The sequence below is a fragment of the Neoarius graeffei genome, chromosome 1 (genome assembly GCF_027579695.1).
Source record: "Neoarius graeffei isolate fNeoGra1 chromosome 1, fNeoGra1.pri, whole genome shotgun sequence".
Classification (NCBI taxonomy): Eukaryota; Metazoa; Chordata; class Actinopteri; order Siluriformes; family Ariidae; genus Neoarius; species Neoarius graeffei.
Window position 1 is genome coordinate 37,108,961 of NC_083569.1, and position 20,899 is coordinate 37,129,859.

Sequence of the window (20,899 nt, forward strand, 5' to 3'; positions counted from 1 at the left end):
AATCAAAATTTGAAGTTCTTTATGGAAATCAGGGACGCCGTGTCATTCGGACTAAAGAGGAGAAGGACGACCCAAGTTGTTATCAGCGCTCAGTTCAGAAGCCTGCATCTCTGATGGTATGGGGTTGCATTAGTGCATGTGGCATGGGCAGCTTACACATCTGGAAAGACACCATCAATGCTAAAAGGTATATCCAGGTTCTAGAGCAACATATGCTCCAATCCAGACAACGTCTCTTTCAGGGAAGACCTTGCATTTTCCAACATGACAATGCCAAACCACATACTGCATCAATTACAGCATCATGGCTGCGTAGAAGAAGGGTCCGGGTACTGAACTGGCCAGCCTGCAGTCCAGATCTTTCACCCATTGAAAACATTTGGCGCATCATAAAACGGAAGATACGACAAAAAAAGACCTAAGACAGTTGAGCAACTAGAATCCTACATTAGACAAGAATGGGTTAACATTCCTATCCCTAAACTTGAGCAACTTGTCTCCTCAGTCCCCAGACGTTTACAGACTGTTGTAAAGAGAAAAGGGGATGTCTCACAGTGGGAAACATGGCCTTGTCCCAACTCTTTTGAGATGTGTTGTCATGAAATTTAAAATCACCTAATTTTTCTCTTTAAATGATACATTTTCTCAGTTTAAACATTTGATATTTCATCTATGTTCTATTCTGAATAAAATATGGAATTTTGAAACTTCCACATCATTGCATTCCGTTTTTATTGACAATTTGTACTTTGTCCCAACTTTTTTGGAATCGGGGTTGTAGATTTCCAGAAAAATATACATTTTAAACAGGAATTTATAAATTTATCCCAGTTGAGCAAGCCTGAGGTGATGGTAGCAAGGCAAAACTCCCTGAGATGAAATGAGGAAGAAACCTTGAATGGAACCAGACTCAAAAGTAAACCCATCCTCATTTGGGTGATAGATAGCGTGATTATAAATAATTTGCTTCTATAAGTATGTCCTATAGAGTCAAAAAGTGCAGTAACCAGGAAATGCATTATAGTTTTGACAAGAAGTCTATTTTGTTGACGTTATCAACTGTTCATTGACAGAGACCTGAGTTCAAGACTGTTCATGACAACTGCATTTATCATGACAATTGTAGACCTAAGCCATCATAGTAAAACTGTTTGTATCGATTGTCCAAAGCCATCCTCTAAGTGTATCTTTAGGCTATCCATATGGGGCCATCCTCCACAGGAGCCATACTCCGGCCAGAAGGATGGATCAGGGGCTGTCCATGTGAGGCTATCCTTGCAGGAGTGAAGTGATGAGAACTCCAGCCAGAAGTAGGGCATCAGGATGGATCAGGCAGATCCGGAGAACAGGAGAAGTCAGCATCACTGGTATCTCAGGAGTGGCATTTGTAGCTCGATAGAGAGCGAGAGAAACACACATTGTCAGGTACAGTACGCCAACTGGCACGTATTGGTTAAGAACAGTGTATATTGTGCTCTGAGTGCAAGCAGGAACTCCGGTAAGACTAATGACAGCATAACTAATTGGGAGAGCCAGACAGTAACACAGACATGAGCGTGCCCTGGGACATAAAGTAGCAAGCCACTCAGGCACTAATAGCATCCAAACATCCCAGTTTAGCAAAACAATCTATGCCTGAGAACCCACTAGATCTGCACCGTTACCTAATAAAAAGCTGTTAACAAAAAGCTTGACTAAACAAATATGTTTTCAGCCTAGACTTAAACACTGAGACTGTCCGAGTCCTGAACATTAGATGGAAGGCTGTTCCATAACTGTGAGGTTTTGTAAGAAAAGGCTCTGCTGCCTGATGTAGCCTTCACTACAGTATTTGAGGTACCAACAAATAGCCTGCATCTTTTGATCTAAGTAAGGTGGCAGGTTATAAAAGACTGCAAATCAGAAAAAGTTGGGACAGTACATTGAAATTAAAAATGAAAACAATGAGCTGTAAATAATCTTTGACCTGTATTGCACTCAAAACAATACAACAGCACAATATTTGATGTTTTAGATAGATACTTTATTGATTTACTTTATTAACACAACAGTCTCTAGAGTTTACACAGAATGGTGTGATAAACAAAAAAACATTGAGTAAGCAACAGTTCCGTGGGTGGAAATAAACGCCGCATTGATAAGAGAGGTCAGAGGAAAATGGCCAGATTGGTTCAAGCTGCCAGGAAAGATATAGCAACTCTTTACAACCGTGGTGAGCAGAAAAGCACCTCAGCATGCAACAGCAGAACACACTGGGTTCCACTCCTGCCAGCCAAGAACAGGAATCTTAGAATCAGGAACAAGTTCCTCAAAGTGGACGGTGAGTGTATGTCTTAATCACATTTCACTTAATTTATTAGTTTATTAAGATCAATTTTCATTTACAGTATCTCTGTGCAAACAACTGTAAGAAAACTGCAATAAAAAAACAAAAACAAACCCCATTCATGTACTGATTGCCAATACAGTTAGCTAGCAGTGTGCACTTTCCCATGTGATGCCTTAAGACTCCGAAAGTAGGAATAAAGTCTTTATCAGAAAATCAGAAGATAAGTGAATGACCAAACAGGAAATATCACAGTTAACTGATCAACAGCCCATTCATTATAGCACAAAATAAAGTGTAGAGATAGATTTGCTGGCTGAAAAACATTATGTTGGAAACACAGTACAGAGTCGCCCATCTTCTCATGACCGGATACAGACTAAACAGTAATCATGCAAGACTGAGTTCTGCTTACATCATATGGCCACCAAGGAGCCATTACTGATTTGTGCAGTGTGAATGTAAAGGAACTATTGCATCCATTTTTAGCTTTGCAATAACATGAGAAAATCAGCAGTGTGGTCTTTGAATATGGTTTGGAGAAGCGTGCTGTATTTTAGGGGAATGGGTTTGTGGAATGCCACCCAGAGAGAAGGGTAGTGTGTGTTCAGGGGGGATGGGGTTATTCTCGCAAAAGAAGCGGTTGGACTGGTGGGCCTCACACAGAGACATGGGGCCACCCAGTTTCAGGCTGGTTTATTTATTTTTATCCTTTGGGGAGAACTGTTCAACGAGAGCTGTTTAGTAGGTCTTTGATTTGTTGTGTCGTCTTTTGCTTGCAGGGCATGTGTAAACTTCACTTGGAACTTGTAATTTGGAATTGTGTGTTAAGGGTCAAGGAAGAAGGTGGCCCAAGAGGAACTGATGAGATGACTGGGGGGGTCTCAAATCACATTGACATCATCAGGTCAGACTGTAGCTTTGAGGTGAATTGCTTCAGTATAAGAAACCACCTAGCAAAACATGTCAGAAGTGATGGACAAATTCCAGAACACATTATGGCATAAGATCAGTTGTCTTGGAAAATGGCGTCAATGTCATCCCATAGAGGATTTTTAAAGGAATACAGGATTGGTCAGTAGTTTTGTACTGAACACTTGCAAAAACCATAAAGCCAGATGCCAGACTATATATAATATCTCGATAAAATACTTTGACCAGTTGGTTCCATTAGCATTTGGAATGAAGCAATCAAGACGTGATTGAAGTGTAGACTTTCAGCTTTTAATTCAAGGGCTGGAGGTATGTACAGTTAGGTCCATATATATTTGGACACTGACACAAATTTTGTTTTTTACCTGTTTACTGAAACATATTCAAGTTATAGTTATATAATGGACATGGACAAAGTCCAGACTTTCAGCTTTCATTTGAGGGTATCCACATTAAAATTGGATGAAGGGTTTAGGAGTTTCAGCTCCTTAACATGTGCCACCCTGTTTTTAAAGGGACCAAAAGTAATTGGACAATTGACTCAAAGGCTATTTCATGGACAGGTGTGGGCAATTCCTTCGTTATGTCATTCTCAATTAAGCAGATAAAAGGCCTGGAGTTGATTTGAGGTGTGGTGCTTGCATGTGGAAGATTTTGCTGTGAAGAAAACATGCGGTCAAAGGAGCTCTCCATGCAGGTAAAACAAGCCATCCTTAAGCTGCGAAAACAGAAAAAACCCATCCGAGAAATTGGTACAATATTAGGAGTGGCAAAATCTACAGTTTGGTACATCCTGAGAAAGAAAGAAAGCACTGGTGAACTCATCAATGCAAAAAGACCTGGACGCCCACAGAAGACAACAGTGGTGGATGATTGCAGAATAATTTCCATGGTGAAGAGAAACCCCTTCACAACAGCCAACCAAGTGAACAACACTCTCCAGGAGGTAGGCATATCAATATCCAAATCTACCATAAAGAGAAGACTGCATGAAAGTAAATACAGAGGGTTCGCTGCACTGTGCAAGCCACTCATAAGCCTCAAGAATAAAAAGGCTAGATTGGACTCTGCTAAAAAAAAAAAAAAATCTAAAAAAGCCAGCACAGTTCTGGAAAAACATTCTATGGACAGATGAAACCAAGATCAACCTCTACCAGAATGATGGAAAGAAAAAAGTATGGCAAAGGCGTGGTACAGCTTATGATCCAAAGCATACCACATCATCTGTAAAACACGGCAGAGGCAGTGTGATTGCTTGGGCATGCATGGCTGCCAGTGGCACTGGGTCACTAGTGTTTATTGATGTGAGACAGGACAGAAGCAGCCGGATGAATTCTGAGGTATTCAGAGACATACTGTGTGCTCAAATCCAGCCAAACTGATTGGTCAGCGTTTCATAATACAGATGAACAATGACCCAAAACATAAAGCCAAAGCAACCCAGGAGTTTATTAAAGCAAAGAAGTGGAATATTCTTGAATGGCCAAGTCAGTCACCTGATCTCAACCCAATTGAGCATGCATTTCACTTGTTAAAGACTAAACTTCAGACAGAAAGGCCCACAAACAGACAGCAACTGAAAACCGCTGCAGTAAAGGCCTGGCACAGCATTAAAAAGGAGGAAACACAGCATCTGGTGATGTCCATGAGTTCAAGACTTCAGGCAGTCATTGCCAACAAAGGGTTTTCAACCAAGTATTAGAAATGAACATTTTATTTACAATTATTTAATTTGTCCAATTACTTTTGAGCCCCCGAAATGAAGGGATTGTGTTTAAAAATGCTTTAGTTCCTCACACTTTTATGCAATCATTTTGTTCAACCCACTGAATTAAAGCTGAAAGTCTGAACAACTGCATCTGAATTGTTTTGTTCACAATTCATTGTGGTAATGTACAGAACCAAAATTAGAAAAATGTTGCCTCTGTCCAAATATTTATGGACCTAACTGTATATTAGATATGAAGATTCTTTTCAATACATGGGTGCAAATTCTTTGCAGTCAATGACTGCCTGAAGTCTGGAACCCACGGACCATCACCAAATGTTGAGATCCCTCCCTTGAGATGCTTTACCAGGCCTTTACTGCAGCCTCCTTCAGATGCTGCTTGTTTGTGGGTCTTTTCGCCTCTAATTTCGTCATCAGGAAATGAAAAAGCACGCTCTGTTGGGTGCAGGTCAGGTAACTGACTTGAATCACAAGCTTCCAATTTTATTAGTTTTTTTTTTTTAAATAGAACCATTAATGAATTTAGGGCCACACGGCCCTAAATTCTCCGCTATTTTTTCCTGCTTCACTGTGAGCCAATACAAGATACATCATCATGCATCACGTGGTGGGCTTTCCCCATTCGTGCAAGGCATTGTGGAATACAAATTTGAAACAGAAGAAAACAGAGGAGGACGGGAATGAAACGTGAAAGACCGACTACAGTAACAAAGTGAGAAGAAAAGACGTTATGTTGCAAAGGAAAGGAAGCGCAGGACCAAACTAATAAATATTGGTCGTCAGTGAGCACCTCTGTGTGATCAGCTGTTCGTTTAGCGACAGAATGATGGAACTGTCAGTGCACCGTCAAGGCAGTAATGCAACACTGGACCAAAAGAAGGTAAACCTGCACATGTGCACACTGGACTTCCTCCGTCTGCTTGACTGCGCGAAGTGAGCGATTTCATGCATGTTATTTGCTCGGGAATCTCTTCAAATTAAATAACTTCCCAGCCACAGAACGGCCTGATATTTTGTGAGGTATTACAGAAAATCACCACAACGACCAAATTTCAGCTGATTTTATGAAACAAACAAAAAAAAACCCCATACAACTCTAAATTTCTTTGCTTTAAGAAGCTCTTGGGTTGCTGCTACAGTATATTTTGGGTCATTACCCATCTGTACTGCATCAGTTTTGTAGCACTTAACTGAATCTGAATAGAAAAGTATAACTCCATACATTTTAGAATTCATCCTGCTACTTCTATCAGCAGTCACGTCAATAAAACAGCAGTGACCCAGTTCCAGTGGCGGCCATACATGGCCATGCCATAATACTGCCTCCAACATGTTTGACAGGCGATGTCTGCTTTGGATCATGAGCCCTTCTCCCCCCGATTTCTCCTTACTTTCTTCTTATCCTACTGCTACAAGTTCATCTTGGTCTCGTTTGTCCACAGAATCTTATTCCAGAACTGAGCAAGGTCTCTTTTTTTTTTTTTTTTTAAAGCTGTTTTCCAACAAAGTCTAATCTGACCTTTCTGTTCTTGAGTGTTACCAGTGGTTTACATCTCGATGTAAACCCTCTGTATTTACTTTCATGAAGAGGTCTGTTCAGTGTGGACTTTGACAACAATGGGCTGACTTCTGAGTGTTCTTGACTTGGCGAGATCTTGTGAAGGGGTTCCCCCTTCACCAAGGAAACAATTCTGTCTTCTGGCGCTGCTGAACTTGCCAGGGAATTCCTCCTTTTTAAAAACGTACCAAACTGGCCCGAGTTTCCCAAAAGCACCATCGCACAAAGATTGTCGTTAAAATGGTAGAGCGAGCAGCACAATGGATGCTCTTCTCTCCTAGTTAAAGCCTAGGTCACAACCGGACATACGATTTTTTGGACGTGCGATTTTTGGCGTTTCCCAAACCGCTGCGGTTTTTTTGTTCATGAAGAAAGATGCACGTTGGCTGCAAGTTTGTCTTGCAACCTGAAAAAAAACGTACGCGCCCGTAGAGTTTGACATGACAAAGAACCTCTGCAGCCAGTCTACGGCTCGAAAATCAGCACGTCACACACGCGCCCTCCGTGCGTTTCTTGCATGTAGACCGGCCGTAGGAGCACGTACGGCCGGTTGTGACCGAGGCTTAAGATGCTCTTAGGAAACCCACCCCTGTTCAGCTTTAGAAATCATTTGGCCACTCCACGATTCTGCTCCCTCTCCGATAGGTCTGGGTTTTTTTTTTTTGGCCTAACGCTGGCCTCCTTTAACTTGCCTCAACACCTCTTTGGACCACCTATTCAGAACTTCTGTGAGCAGTTACCAAATGCAAATTCAAGACCTGGAATAAACTCTAGACCTTTTCATCTCCTTAATTTGTTGCAAAAATGAAACTGCTGAGTTATTGTCCAGTTACTTTCATGAAAAAAAATGAAGGGGCTACTTAAAATCCTAAAGGGTTAAGGCAATATTTACCAAACCCATTGAATCAAAGCTGAAAGTCTACACTTCAGTCACATCATTGCTCGTTTTCAACTTGTGGAGGCAAAATAAACAAATTGTCTCATTGTCTAAATAATTACGGACCCAACTGGATATTCTATCCATCCTGGCAATTATAATTTCTACAATAAAATACTGAGTTCAAACCAGATTAATACTTCAAATGTGCTTTACAGTTCCTTCATTAAAATTAGGCACCAGAAACATCTCTGCTGGTACTTTTCCCTCTCATGAAAGACCAAGTTCAGGACTGAACACAACCGTTAAGACCAAAGTGTCACAAGTAAACATTTATTCAGTGAATAAAAAGGTTTATAAAAATGACACAAAAACATCCAAACAAATTGTAATTAAACTTGGAAGGGCGCATTTAATGCAACATTAACAGTCAACATTCAAAAGAACCCAAAAAACCCCCACTCCACTTGGTTTTCCACTCCATTTGCATGGTCATGCCAGATTGGGTGACCTGGCTTTTAGTGCCTTTATAGCTGATCGCAGAGCATGATAAGATCCTACATCAAAAGGGACAACAAAATCTTTAATACATTTGCATTTGACAGGATTGGGATCTTTATTACTTTTAGAAATTGATCCAGTTTGTAGAACGAACCTTGAAGTCGCTCCATGTACGCATCGATTTCTGGTAGACCGTTTACAATGTCGTATAACGGGTGTGCCATCGCTTGGGTGATTTCATTGCTAGCCTGAAAGACAGCAAATGGCACATGACAAGCACAAAGAAAAAACAAGTGACATGCTGAAACTTGTGAAACTACATACCTGCATCTCTTCGTAGAACCTCTCCTCCAATTCCGAGATCCGAGCCATGGATTCAAGTGCTGCAGGAATACCCTCCTGAAAATTCAGTGACCAGAAAAACTTGAATAGAGAGAGTCGTTTTACATAAAAAAGCCCCCCAAAACAACCAACCAACCACATCATCCATTTGCTTTACGGGCTTTCCAGAAGTCTCCATCTAAAAGATGCGAAAACCCCTGCTCTGTAAGCTGTGACCGTGAGAAGCTTCACTTACCTCCTCTAAGGAACTGCTGCCCTCCTCTGACTCCGATAGCTTAGTGTTCTGTACAGCTCCCTTAGACGATCCATTCAACTCCTTCACCCTACCAGAGACCAAAACAAGTACTGTATGAAGCCAAGTCTAACCACTAGAGGGACCTTTAAGACTACAAGGAGGGTTTTTTTGTGCAACAGAAGCCAAGTAATTAGATGCACGTTTACTTCAAAATGCATGTTTAGTGATGAAAGTAGGCGTGTACTGTACCTGTCTGCATAACGTAGTGTATTTAGTGTGTAATCACAAGAGGCCATGCCAGGTGAGATCATGGCAATCTGAAAGGCACACCAATTTATTTATTTAGCGGTCCCCTTTTAATAGATCCACTTTACTGAATAAAGCCATTGCTGCAGCGGGTATAGAAATATTACTCGGTGGCGAGAGTTAAACAATTCTTGTCTGTACCCAAGATGGTTTTGGTCATGCCTTACCTTAACTAACATTAATGTAAGCACACAAGGAACTTGTGCATTAATAAGTCACATCAAGTAACTTGGAATAATTAAAAAACACCTGCATTGACCTACATTTATACCATCAAGGAGTAAAATTCTGCTGACAGTTCAGCGAGCGATAAACATTCAAGAACTTCATTTCTTCAAACTTGTGGCCTTATTTTCATCTTTGGTCATTAAAGGGATCCTCCAGCAGATTTATTCTCACTTATTTTTATGTAAAGTTAGTCGATTTCAAAAATCAAGCTTGCATTTCCAGAGACTGAATAATACGGAAGAGCGATAGTTCCACTAAGAAATACATATATTTTTTTACATTTCTGAGAAAAAAAACCCTCAGAATTTTCGAGATTAAAATCAAAAATTTCAAGAAACAATCTCAACTTTTGAGAAAAGTCAAAAATTGAGAAAAAAGTCAAAATTTGTCAAGTTGTGAGAAAATAAACTCGAAATTGAGAAAAAAAAAAAAGGTCACAAATTTAGGCTACCAGGAAGTACCAGGTCATTCAGAGCTGACGGAGACTTAGTCTGCTACTACTGTGTTTAGTGCTGCTGAAATGGACGACTTAATCAAAATGTTATTTTGGGATTGGGTTTAATAAAGAGATCCTTGCAGTCTTGGCACAGAATCACAATATTGTGATTTCTATCCGGACTTTGAAGAGGCGGTGTCGTGAACTTATGTAGTGGTTCTGTGATATGGCCCTTTTCCACTACCCTTTTTCAGCTCACTTCAGCCCGACACGGCTCGCGTTTCGACTACCTCAAAGCAGCACGACTCAGCTCGCTTCAGCCCTGCTTAGCACCCAAAACTCGCAGGGTTTTGGAGTAGGGCTGAAGCGAGCCAAACCGAGCCGAGTGGGGCTAGGGGCGTGAGGAAACACTCCCCTGTGCACTGATTGGTGAGGAGGAGTGTCCTCACATGCCCACACACGCCCCGCAAGCACGCTGGGATCTATAAACACCGTAAACCCGGAAGAATTACGAATTACAAGAATTTCTGAAGCCTTATGTGCCTCGCCTCATCTATACGCTCTTGCCAGTATCTGTTGGCGTTGTCGGTGACAACAAGCCACAGCACCAACACCAGCAACACTAACGACTCCATGTCCTCCATGTTTATTGTTTACTATCCGGGTCGTGAGACTACCACTTAAAAGATCACTGATGTCACTGTTTGCGCCGCCTAACGACATCACATGACGTCCACCCACTTTCGCTAACTCCACCCAATGTGTCCACCCACTTCCAGCCAGCACGGTTCAGCGCAGTTGTAGTCGAAATGCAACTCCAACAGCCCCACTCAGCTCGACTCAGCACGGCACGGCTCAGCCCAACTCAGCCGCGTTGGTAGTGGAAAAGCGGCAATAGTCTCTAGCAAACAAAGCCGCTGCCTAGAAGTATTTGAATCTACGTGAATCACATCACCAACCGACTTCTTGTACCCCGGTTGTCACAACTCTGAATTCCATGGCTCTGGTCTCAGCCATTCATGTCTACCGGCCGCGAGTGAGTGTCACTTCCGTATGGAAGCCCGCCTTCTACAGATTTCTGACTTTTTTTCTTGAAAATTTCGGCTTTAATCTAAAAAATTGAGTTTTTTTTTCTCAGAAGTTTCCAAATAAAATATAAAACCCTGGCCCTATTGCTCTGCCGTAGAATAATGTTCGAGAAAAATGAAGTCAGATGGGTGATGCATGCGATGACGTCAGGTAGTGGCTGCTTGGAGCAACTCGGCTGTTTATATTCCGTTTAAAAGCATTTTTACTGAATTGATCAGTTTTTAAACAAGTATCTCATTGTGTAGCTTATAAATGCCACAGTGATGCTACAAAGAAAGCACAAGCTGGAACTAGACTGCATTTCTGCAGAGAAAATGCAAAGTCTGCTTGCTCAGCTGCGAGAGAGAGAGAGCATCACTGACAGAAATTGGATCAGACATGAGACAGCATGCTATAAATTTTTAACATGATCTAGAGTGTGTGTGTAGTATGTATGGCTGCACGCTCCAAAATCTCAGTTTAAAATGGCTCAACTGGCAGCACAACGACACTTCGTGTTCTAAAATCTTTAACATGAGCTACATGGTGCTGGGTAGATTAACAGAGAGTGTGGCATGGTTTAAAACAGATTTTAGAGCACCAAGTGTGCAGCATGACATGACACCAAGTTTTTCCTCCCAAAACTCCACTCATTTGAATTGGGGGGGAATGAGCAAAAAGAAAGGAAAAGATGAGTGCAGGTCAGAACCGATTGCATGTACGTGTTGGGGAGTTAGCCTGAGGCATCACGTGAAGTTTGGTGGGTCTCTGCCGAAGAGTGTCTGAGCAAGGCGATTCGATTCGCACACTACACTGGTTTAGGATGCTGCAGGTCATGTCAAGAAAGATTTGAGCACAAAGTGTCATGTTGAGCTGCTTTAAACAGATTTTTAGAGCACGCAGCCACACACATTGTAGCGCATTTAAAAAAATAAAAATAAAAAAAAATAATAATAATATAGTGCAAGGTCTCTTGTATGAGCCAGTTTCTGTCGGTGACCCTCAACCACAGCTGAAGAACCACACTTTGCATTTTCTCTGTGGAACTGCAGTCTAGTTCCAGCTTCTGCTTGCTTTTTAGCATCATTGTGGCATTTATATGCTACACAATGAGGCATACTTTAAAAACTGATAAATTCAGTAAAGAAAAAAAAAAAAAGCGCTTGTAAAACTACAAACATAAAACGGAGAATATAAAACAACCGAGTTGCTCCAAGCGACCACTACCGGACATCGCATGAAACCCATCTGACATTTTAAAGAAAATTCATTTTTCTTGAACACCATTTGGTCTCTGAAAATGAAAAAGCTTGATTTTCAAAATCTACGACTAACGCTGCTTTTCCACTACCAACGCGGCTGAGTTGGGCTGAGCCGTGCCGTGCTGAGTTGGGCTGAGTCGAGCTGAGCGGGGCTGTTGGAGTTGCATTTCGACTACAACCGCGCTGAACCGTGCTGGCTGGAAGTGGGTGGACACATTGGGTGGAGTTAGCGAAAGTGGGTGGACGTCACGTGATGTCGTTAAGCAGCGCAAACAGTGACATCAGTGACCTTTTAAGTGGTAGTCTCACGACCCGGATAGTAAATAATAAACATGGAGTCGTTAGTGTTGCTGGTCTTGGTGCTGTGGCTTGTTGTCACTGACAACACCAACAGATACTGGCAAGAGCGTATTGATAAGGCGAGGCGCATAAGGCTTCAGAAATTCTCGTAATTCTTCCGGGTTTACGGTGTTTACAGATCCCAGCGTGCTCACGGGGCGTGTGTGGGCATGTGAGGACACTCCTCCTCACCAATCAGTGCACAGGGGAGTGTCTGCTCACGCCCCTAGCCCCACTCGGCTCGGTTTGGCTCGCTTCAGCCCCACTCCAAAACCGTGCGAGTTTTGGGTGCTAAGCAGGGCTGAAGCGAGCCCAGTCGCGCCGCTCTGAGGTAGTCGAAACGCGAGCCGTGTTGGGCTGAAGTGAGCTGAAAAAGGGTAGTGGAAAAGGGCCATAATTTTACACAAGAGTGCTCGGAGAGCACAATATCCCCCGCTGGTACAAGCTTGATAATCAAAGACTAGAACTCTGGTAAAATGCGACTGAATTGAACAAAATAGTATGCGCATTACGGATATAGAACAAAGAATCCTGTCAAGTTCCGTGAAATTCCTCAAAAAATTGAGAGAGGAGCCGATTTCAGAAGGCGAGTACCCTTCCTGGGACGACAATCTCCCTTCGGGCCTTTTGGCCAGTGGGGGATAAAAAGTTTGAGAATAAACCCGCTGGAGGATCCCTCTAAATAAACAAACAGTTAATGCTGTTATATTTGGTTAACATTTGAACAAATGTCAGTGCTACTTTAAACATGACCCATGATTTATGAATGCTGTGTTTGATCATTTATTCATGTTAGCTAAAGAAGTACATCATAAGACTTTAATGTAAGGCATTTATTTTTTATAAAAACACTGGCTTTACAACCATCTTTTTTTGGTCTGCTACCCAGCTCTGATTACCATGCAGGTTCTTGAGTTCTCGCCTATGAAGGAGTCTCGGAGCACCTGGGTGAGCTTGCTCATCCGGAAGGGGATGTGTTCACTGTTCTGGCCCAGAGATCGGATGCATTCCTGGGAATCGGATGTGTTAACAATAAGACATGAGGGAATGCGTGCATGCCCAGAATTCTTCCAATGTAGAATACAAAACTGATGCCAGTCATAGCGACTGGCTCACCATCAGGCTTAAATCAGCCCAGTTTAAAAAATAAAGCGCCATTATTGGAACATTTTGCAAAGGCGTCAGAATTCATATGCATACTCGCCCGCCACTTTATTAGGAACACCTGCCCATTCATACAGTTATCTAAAAATCAGCCAGTCAAATCAAGCGGCAGCCAGCCAAAACAATAAACCATCATGCAGATACAAATCAAGAGCTTGAGTTACAGTGCACATCACGGGTAAATTCAGGAGCAAGATCAAAGTCTCATCTCATCTCATTATCTCTAGCCGCTTTATCCTGTTCTACAGGGTCGCAGGCAAGCTGGAGCCTATCCCAGCTGACTACGGGCGAAAGGCGGGGTACACCCTGGATAAGTCGCCAGGTCATCACAGGGCTGACACAGACAACCACTCACATTCACACCTACGGTCAATTTAGAGTCACCAGTTAACCTAACCTGCATGTCTTTGGACTGTGGGGGAAACCGGAGCACCCGGAGGAAACCCATGCGGACACGGGGAGAACATGCAAACTCCGCACAGAAAGGCCCTCGCCGGCCACGGGGCTCGAACCCGGACCTTCTTGCTGTGAGGCGACAGCGCTAACCACTACACCACCGTGCCGCCCAAGATCAATGTAATTCTCCTATTTTATATTAAACTCTGGTCAAATATCTGTAACATTCTGCATTCTCTGCAATTTTTTTTAACCTTGTGCAATACCAGAAAAATTCAGTTGAAATCAAGCCATTTGAGGTGAATTGGTCCGCCTCTGAAAAAACTTGGCATTTGAATTTCCCGGCAAACGTTGATTTTCGTGACGTCATGTGCGGGACGCCGCCCTCTGAATCCTACGTCAGCGCCGGTTTATGAGAAAACGACCTGGTGGTTTTCTGCAAATTCCTTCAACATTATCACGTAATTATTAAAATCGTAGGAGGGTGTAGCAACACCAATCTTGATGGGATTAGTACTCATCATTTTCCAAAAGACCGGACAATGAGAGAGAAAACGGGAGCGCTTTGTGCGAGGCACCCGGAAAAATTGGCTACATGCTACAACATTATCTGCGATGCTCATGTCACAAGGCCCGACGACTGACAACTATTGGCAGTGGGAAATGGGCTTCACGAGGCAACTTGATCTGAAAAAAAAAGATGCAGTTCCATCTGTCACAATGTCCAAAGCAACACCGTCTCCATCTGTGTCAGCATCACCAAAGGAGCCAGCCGTGTTAGTCTCCCCTGACGGAAGGCGAAGTGCCGCATCCACTGAGGCCCTCGAAGCCGAGGACCAAGCAGAGCCGAGAAAAAGACCAAGAAAATCGGCAATTCATAAGTTGACTGTTGCCAGGGTAAGAAATAATTCTGACATCTCATTATATTCTTCATCCAAAGGTGAAGTAACATTGCACTCAGGTGACGATTCCATATTTCAATGCAAAAATCGCTAGCTGCTAAACTTGGTCTACACAGGCTGTGCACTGAAACCGTGCAACTCGCGCAGCCTGCTGGCGCTTCCGCAGGTGACGTCACGAATCTGGCTCCAGACTCCCTTGGGATTTTTCCAGACGCGTTTTGTTATTTTATATTTTTTTCTGCTGTAGACAGATGGCCTTGTGCAAAATTACTAGGGCTGAGTTCAAAAGATCGATCCACGATCCGATATCGATTCACGTTCAAAAAATACGAGATCGATTCAAAAACGTGTGGATCGATCTCTTCCAGGTGGCTATAGGCACTATTTTCTCGACCGGGCAAGGACCGCTATAAAAAGCAGGTGCCGGCAAACGAAACCGAAACTTAAGAACGCGAGATGGCTGAAGCCGCACAGCTAAAATCACCGCCTGGCCTGAAAGCTGATGTATGGCATTACTTTGGATTCAAACGTTACGAGGACAGAGACGAAGTCGACAGAACAAAAGCAGTGTGCAAACTGTGCCACATAGAGGTAAAATATAGTGGCAATACAACCAATCTCCGCAATCACTTATCCAGGCACCACGCTGACAGTTTCAGCTAAACCTGCGGCGAATCAAACTGCACTGGAGAAAGCATTTGGTGTTAAATTACAAACACGTATGGGGCTGTTCCTGTCAATAGGGACAGTTTTTACTTTAAAGTGACAATCCAGCAATATCTGTAAATGGATATCGAATCGGATCGTGACCTTATGAATCGGAATCGAATCGATCCAGGAAATCTGGATCGATTCCCAGTCCTAAAAATTACCCTTCTGGAATATAGTGTGTAAAGGGACATACTTTCATAAAAAAAAAAAAATTGGTCCAGGATATGCACTTTAAAATGTTCACAAACATCAGAATGAAGAAAAACTGATCTGTGCCTTTGATCATAGCATGGACGTTAGTGCCTTTGGACCAGAAGAACTAGTTTGAGTATTTCATAAACTGCTCTGGGACACACCCCATTAAGTGAGTGACAGTTCTATGGGTTGAAGAGCATTAAGAGATTAGAAGAAAACAGTGAGAGCTTTGAGCTGCCAAGAGGGATATAGATAAGTAATGCCGATAACGACTCTACAACCGTAGTGAGCGTCTACTAGATTTGCATAAAACAGCACTAGTTGTGCCAAGAGCACTATTCAGGAGACTGAACGCCAGCAGGGCCAGACAGCATCTCTGGCTGGGTGTTCACAGAGATATTTGACCTATCCCAGGCACAGTCCGTAATCCCCCCACACGCTTTCAACAGTCAGTGCGTTTACATGCACATAGAGAGAATCGAATTTCTGCCGTTGCTCGACTGAAATCGAAGTTCAAAATGCCATGTACCTATACACCTTAATTCGGCTGAAATTGAACGAACTTGATTTCTCGGAATCGAGCTACACGACCTAGATTATGCCATTTCTGCTGAGCTACTTAGTGCATGTAAACCCTATTGAGCTACGTAGTCGAGCTACTTACGTCAGCACTGCCCCTTCCGGAAGTGACGAGACCACAAGCGGGAAACACAACAGCCTTGGTCGGCATGACAATGGCATGAATCCTTTCTTTTTGTGGCATTGTTTGCACTGTTAAAAAATGTAGCTCACTTACTGCATCACCAAATACATCTGTACAGCTGTTGCATAGCTGTGAATTGTGTACATAAGTCATTGTGTGTACACACACACACACACCTGAAGAATGTCAATAAAAAAACAAAACAATTGAACTTTGTGTGTTTATTAAGACACAAATTGTAAGCAAAAAATGGACTTTAGAAAAATATACAATTGTGCAAAATAAGTTGTCTTACAAAACAGTGGTCTGCGCAGGACAGTTTGTAGCCATACAGTCTGTTAGAGCAAGCCTAACAGCTTGAGCACAGAACTTGTGAACACAGAACCGCCAGTGTTGCCAGATTGGGCGGTTTTAAGTGCATTTTGGCGGATTTGAACATGTTTTGGGCTGGAAAACGTCAGCGGTATCTGGCAACACTGCTGATAACTTTGTTTGTATTCTTGAATAGCTCTTCTTCATGACGACAACCGGAAGTGTACCAACACGATGGGGCGTGTAGCGCCACCTGTGGCTCGGGTGCACAATGTACCTCACACAATAGCTCGATTTCCTTGTGTGCATGTAGGATTGGATTTCTCTGGCACCCCTGCTGGGACCCTTAGCTCGATTACCGACAGTAGCTCGATTTGGATGTGCATGTAAACGCATTGAGTGACCATCACCCAGTAGTAATGAAGTACTCTGAAAGGCTGGTCAGAGACTTATTCACCCGACACCTTGGACCCATTACAACTAGTATACAGTCCAATCACGCAACTGATTACACACAGCCAGGGGCCATTTGGACTCCAGGAAGGAAAACTGCGTTAGAATTATGCTGTTGGTTAACTAATTCAGTATTTAAAACACAATAATTCCTGCCAAGTTGGAAAACCTGAGACGTAACCAGTCCCTGAATCAGTGGATCACCAACTTCCTGACAGAGAGGCAGACATGTCTCACTCTCAGCACTGGAGCCCTCAGGGGATTGAGTCCTGAGCCCCCTCCTATACTCATTGTACACTCTACCACCATCAAGACCATCCTGACAGGAAGCACAATAGCCTGTTTTGGGAACACCACCAAGGAGGATGGGCAGGCTTTCCAAAGGGTGGTGCAATCAGCTGAGCGTACCATCTGCCCTGAGCTCACTGCCCTACTACCCATCTCCAGCAAGCAGTGCTGGGCCAAGGCCAGGAAGGACAGTGAAGGACCTCAGTCATCCAAACAATGGACTCTTATGGTCTTTTCCCAGTTTTCAGCTGTCCAGTCTTGGTGATTCCATGCCCATGATAGCCTCAGATTCTCATTCCTAGCTGACAGGAGTGGAACCTGATGTGGTCCAGAGCCTAATCTAGGAATTTGAAAATAGGGGACAGAGCCCTCACTAGTTGTAGAAACGGGACAGAAAATATTAACATGGGTAAAACTATCCCTCATTTGTTCCAGTTAGTGGGGACAGAAAAATAAGTAATACACTGGTAGATATTTTCAAGAGTACATCTATAAACAGAACAGTTTTATTAATAAAACTAAATACATGTAACAAACATTCATATCAGATGTTAATCTATATATCAATTATGGCACTATACATATCCTTTAATACAGTGATATGAAAACCATCTCAGCAAACACTTATCCACAGTTTATAGTATTGCACAAACATTATGATCAGATCTGAACTTTAAAAATGTAGTGAAGTGTTCATACTTTTTTTTTCTTCGTTGCATTGTCTTTAGTTTCATCGCGTTTTGATTTTGTCTCTGTTGCCTCAGGCTCATCAACGATAACAGCTGAACTCGTATCTGCCTGGACTGTCACTTCAGTGGTAACATCAGCGACTTCAGTTTCCTATTTCATTTTCTTCTTGGTTGGTTCATCGGTAGTACTTGTATCGGGTTGTGTAATGTCAGCTGGATTAGTATCTGTCACTTCTGTGTCTTCGTTTTGTTTCCTTTTTTCGTCCAAAGGTCTTTCAACGTGACCATGCGTTTTGACATTATGTTTAGATCAGACAGAACGATATGCCATGTACTTTTGGGTATTTTTAAAAACACTTCACACGATTGGTTGAGATACACTGTCTTCCGGTTCAGTGACCAATGATATAATAGTTCACAAAACTGTTTTACCCGCTAAATAAACCATTCGGAATACTTCGGTCCTTTCCGATTGGTGTGTAAACAACGCTATATTTACCGCAGTGCTTGCTAGCTGGTGCTGACAAATTGATACGCACAAGATTCAGTAAAACGCGACTACACACTCTACTTATAAATGCGCGACAAAATGAATAGATACGCAATATCACTCTCGTGCCCAAAAAGTAGATGTGCGACAGACAGATTAAAAAAAAAAAAACGCGTATTACATGCCCTAGATGAGGCCCTGTGGTCTCCTCCTGTTGTAGTGCCTTCGCCTCAAGGTTCAATGCACTGCGTTCCGAGATGCTTTTCAGCTCATTGCAGTTGTAAAGAGTGAGCATTTGAACTACTGTAGACTCCCAGTCAACTCAAACCAGTTTGGGGTGGCTTTCCCAAAAGTCTCTTAATGCCAAGAGCATCTTAACTAGGAGAGAGTGTGTGTTCATTGTGATGCTTGCTCTACCATTTAACGATGATCCTTGTGTTACGAGGTTTTTGGGAAACCCACCCTGATAATTCTCCTCTGCCCTCCCTCATCAGCAAGGTGTTTTTCAGCCTGCAGACCCTTCTGCACACAGGAAGTTTGTTTTTCCACACCCTTGTGTGAACTTCCCAGGACAGCAGTAATTTCTGAAATACACAAACCAGCCCACCTGGTACTAAACACGCCATAGCTAAACGCAGATCACATTTTTCTGCATTCTGAAGTTTGAGGTGAACATTAACTGGAGCTCTTGACCTGTATCAGCATGATTTTATATTTTGTTCTGCTGCCTCGTGATTGGATAACCGCATAAACAAGCAGGTGTACAGATGAGTAAGTATCTAGAACCAATAATTCAATACATTGATTTAAATTTCATAGTGCAGCAAGAAGTGACAGTACCCAGATGAGCATACTGGAAAAAACACAGTACCTTCAATGCCAGGAGGCTGCGATTGATCTCCGCTGTCTCCACCATAACCTGCCGGTCATTGCTGCTGACATCTGTACCCCGCTCATTCCCTGCCAGGTCCACCAGAGAGAATTTCCCGTGAAGCAGCCCATGCCGCCTCAAGATTACCTGCAGGACGGCATGGGAACGGGACGAGTTGGCATTGGCAAATGTCTGGCCAGAAGTCCTAGAACAGAACAAGACATCCAAATCAGTCAAGAGCACTTTTTTTTTTAAAAACATATACCCAACTTGAATCATAAAGCCATAATGCTGACAGGAATCCGTCCCATCCCCAAACACTGCACATCATTAACTAGTCACTAGTTCCCACAGGACCACAGTTAAAGGATCAGGAGATATTTAACGAAATGCTTTTAGTCATTTGTAAGTATTTTGCTCCACATATCGGAGAAGGGGGAAAAAATAAATAAATAAGTGTGTACCTGCATGCACTCCCCTTCTCAATCATCTTGATAACATCTTCAACAGACAAGACTGTCATTTCCTGCAGGCCAACAACCTGTACCTGCTGGTTTTCATCCTCTAGCACACGCAGTTTTGCTTTATTATTCAGCAAGTCAAAGACCTGAAGAGACAAGCAGTTCAATAGCCTTTTTTTTTTTTTAAACCCCAGCTAAAGGGCACTAGCAGTTTAAGCCTTTAAAAAATGCTTAAAGGAGATACGCAGAACCACGGCCTCACTTTTTGTTTATAAATGCCTTGAGACCTCAAGAATGGCATAAGGATGTGACATTCTCACTCAGGCAGTGACCTCCCCATGCTTGTTGCTAAAAACCGGTGACGTCCCGTCCTGGGTTTTAATAATTGTTTGAGCTGAGCAGTAATGGCGGAGTACTCAGTATGGAGAAAATGGAGAATGAGTGGACCAGTCATCTGATTTCTCCTCATATGCTCACCTCAGCAGCAATATCTTGCTCTTGCGTGGAAGAAGCGAATGAACGAAGAACTGAAAGATTTGTTTTGAAAAAAAACAAAAAAAAAAAACTAACCGGCAATAAGGTCAGCCTTCAAGAAGCAAGAACGCAGACGGGTAAGATGTGACTCATTTGGATACAAAACAACAAAAATACTCATTTACCTGCATTTAGATTAATACATGTAATTTGTATTGTGTGTTTAAGTTACTGGTATAAGATTTAATTTGCTTCAGAATGTGATTGTCTCAGTTCATCTGATTATTTAATGAGCCTTTTATGTTTTATCAGTGAAAATGCATTGTAGGTAACAGTCCGTCTAGAAACTACAAATCCCATCAATAACTTCCGCGGTGACCTACGTCACGGCTGGACGGGATCACCTACGTCACTTCCTCCATGATCCCATAAGTAACCCGGAAACTTCCAACTCTGTCTCTTTGGTGCTGTGAATCTCGTCGCAACCGGCGCGTTCTACAGAGATATAGAGGCCATTCACCAGAGCATCTAAGATACAGATGTCTTTCTCCCGAGAAAAACGATTCAGCACGGTTTTTGTTTACCATTGGCCATGGTAGAACTACTTAAATCGTGCTCTCTCTCGGTTGAGCTACAGCCGGTTTGTCTAT

At 42.7% G+C, this 20,899-nt stretch overlaps 1 protein-coding gene across 1 annotated transcript in view; it reads right to left on the minus strand.

Moving 5' to 3' along the window:
- Window positions 1–7,742: 7,742 nt before the first annotated feature.
- The window catches only part of kif2c (kinesin family member 2C), a 43,675-nt gene continuing 30,518 nt past the window's right edge, over window positions 7,743–20,899 (minus strand). Inside the window, exons 14-21 of the mRNA XM_060931321.1 lie at window positions 19,779–19,921; window positions 19,315–19,519; window positions 13,040–13,150; window positions 8,751–8,818; window positions 8,502–8,589; window positions 8,249–8,323; window positions 8,079–8,172; window positions 7,743–7,980 (exon numbers count right to left, since the gene is read on the minus strand). Coding sequence (XP_060787304.1) covers window positions 7,916–7,980; window positions 8,079–8,172; window positions 8,249–8,323; window positions 8,502–8,589; window positions 8,751–8,818; window positions 13,040–13,150; window positions 19,315–19,519; window positions 19,779–19,921 — 849 coding nt within the window. The 3' untranslated portion in view covers window positions 7,743–7,915. The remainder of the gene's footprint in view (window positions 7,981–8,078; window positions 8,173–8,248; window positions 8,324–8,501; window positions 8,590–8,750; window positions 8,819–13,039; window positions 13,151–19,314; window positions 19,520–19,778; window positions 19,922–20,899) is intronic.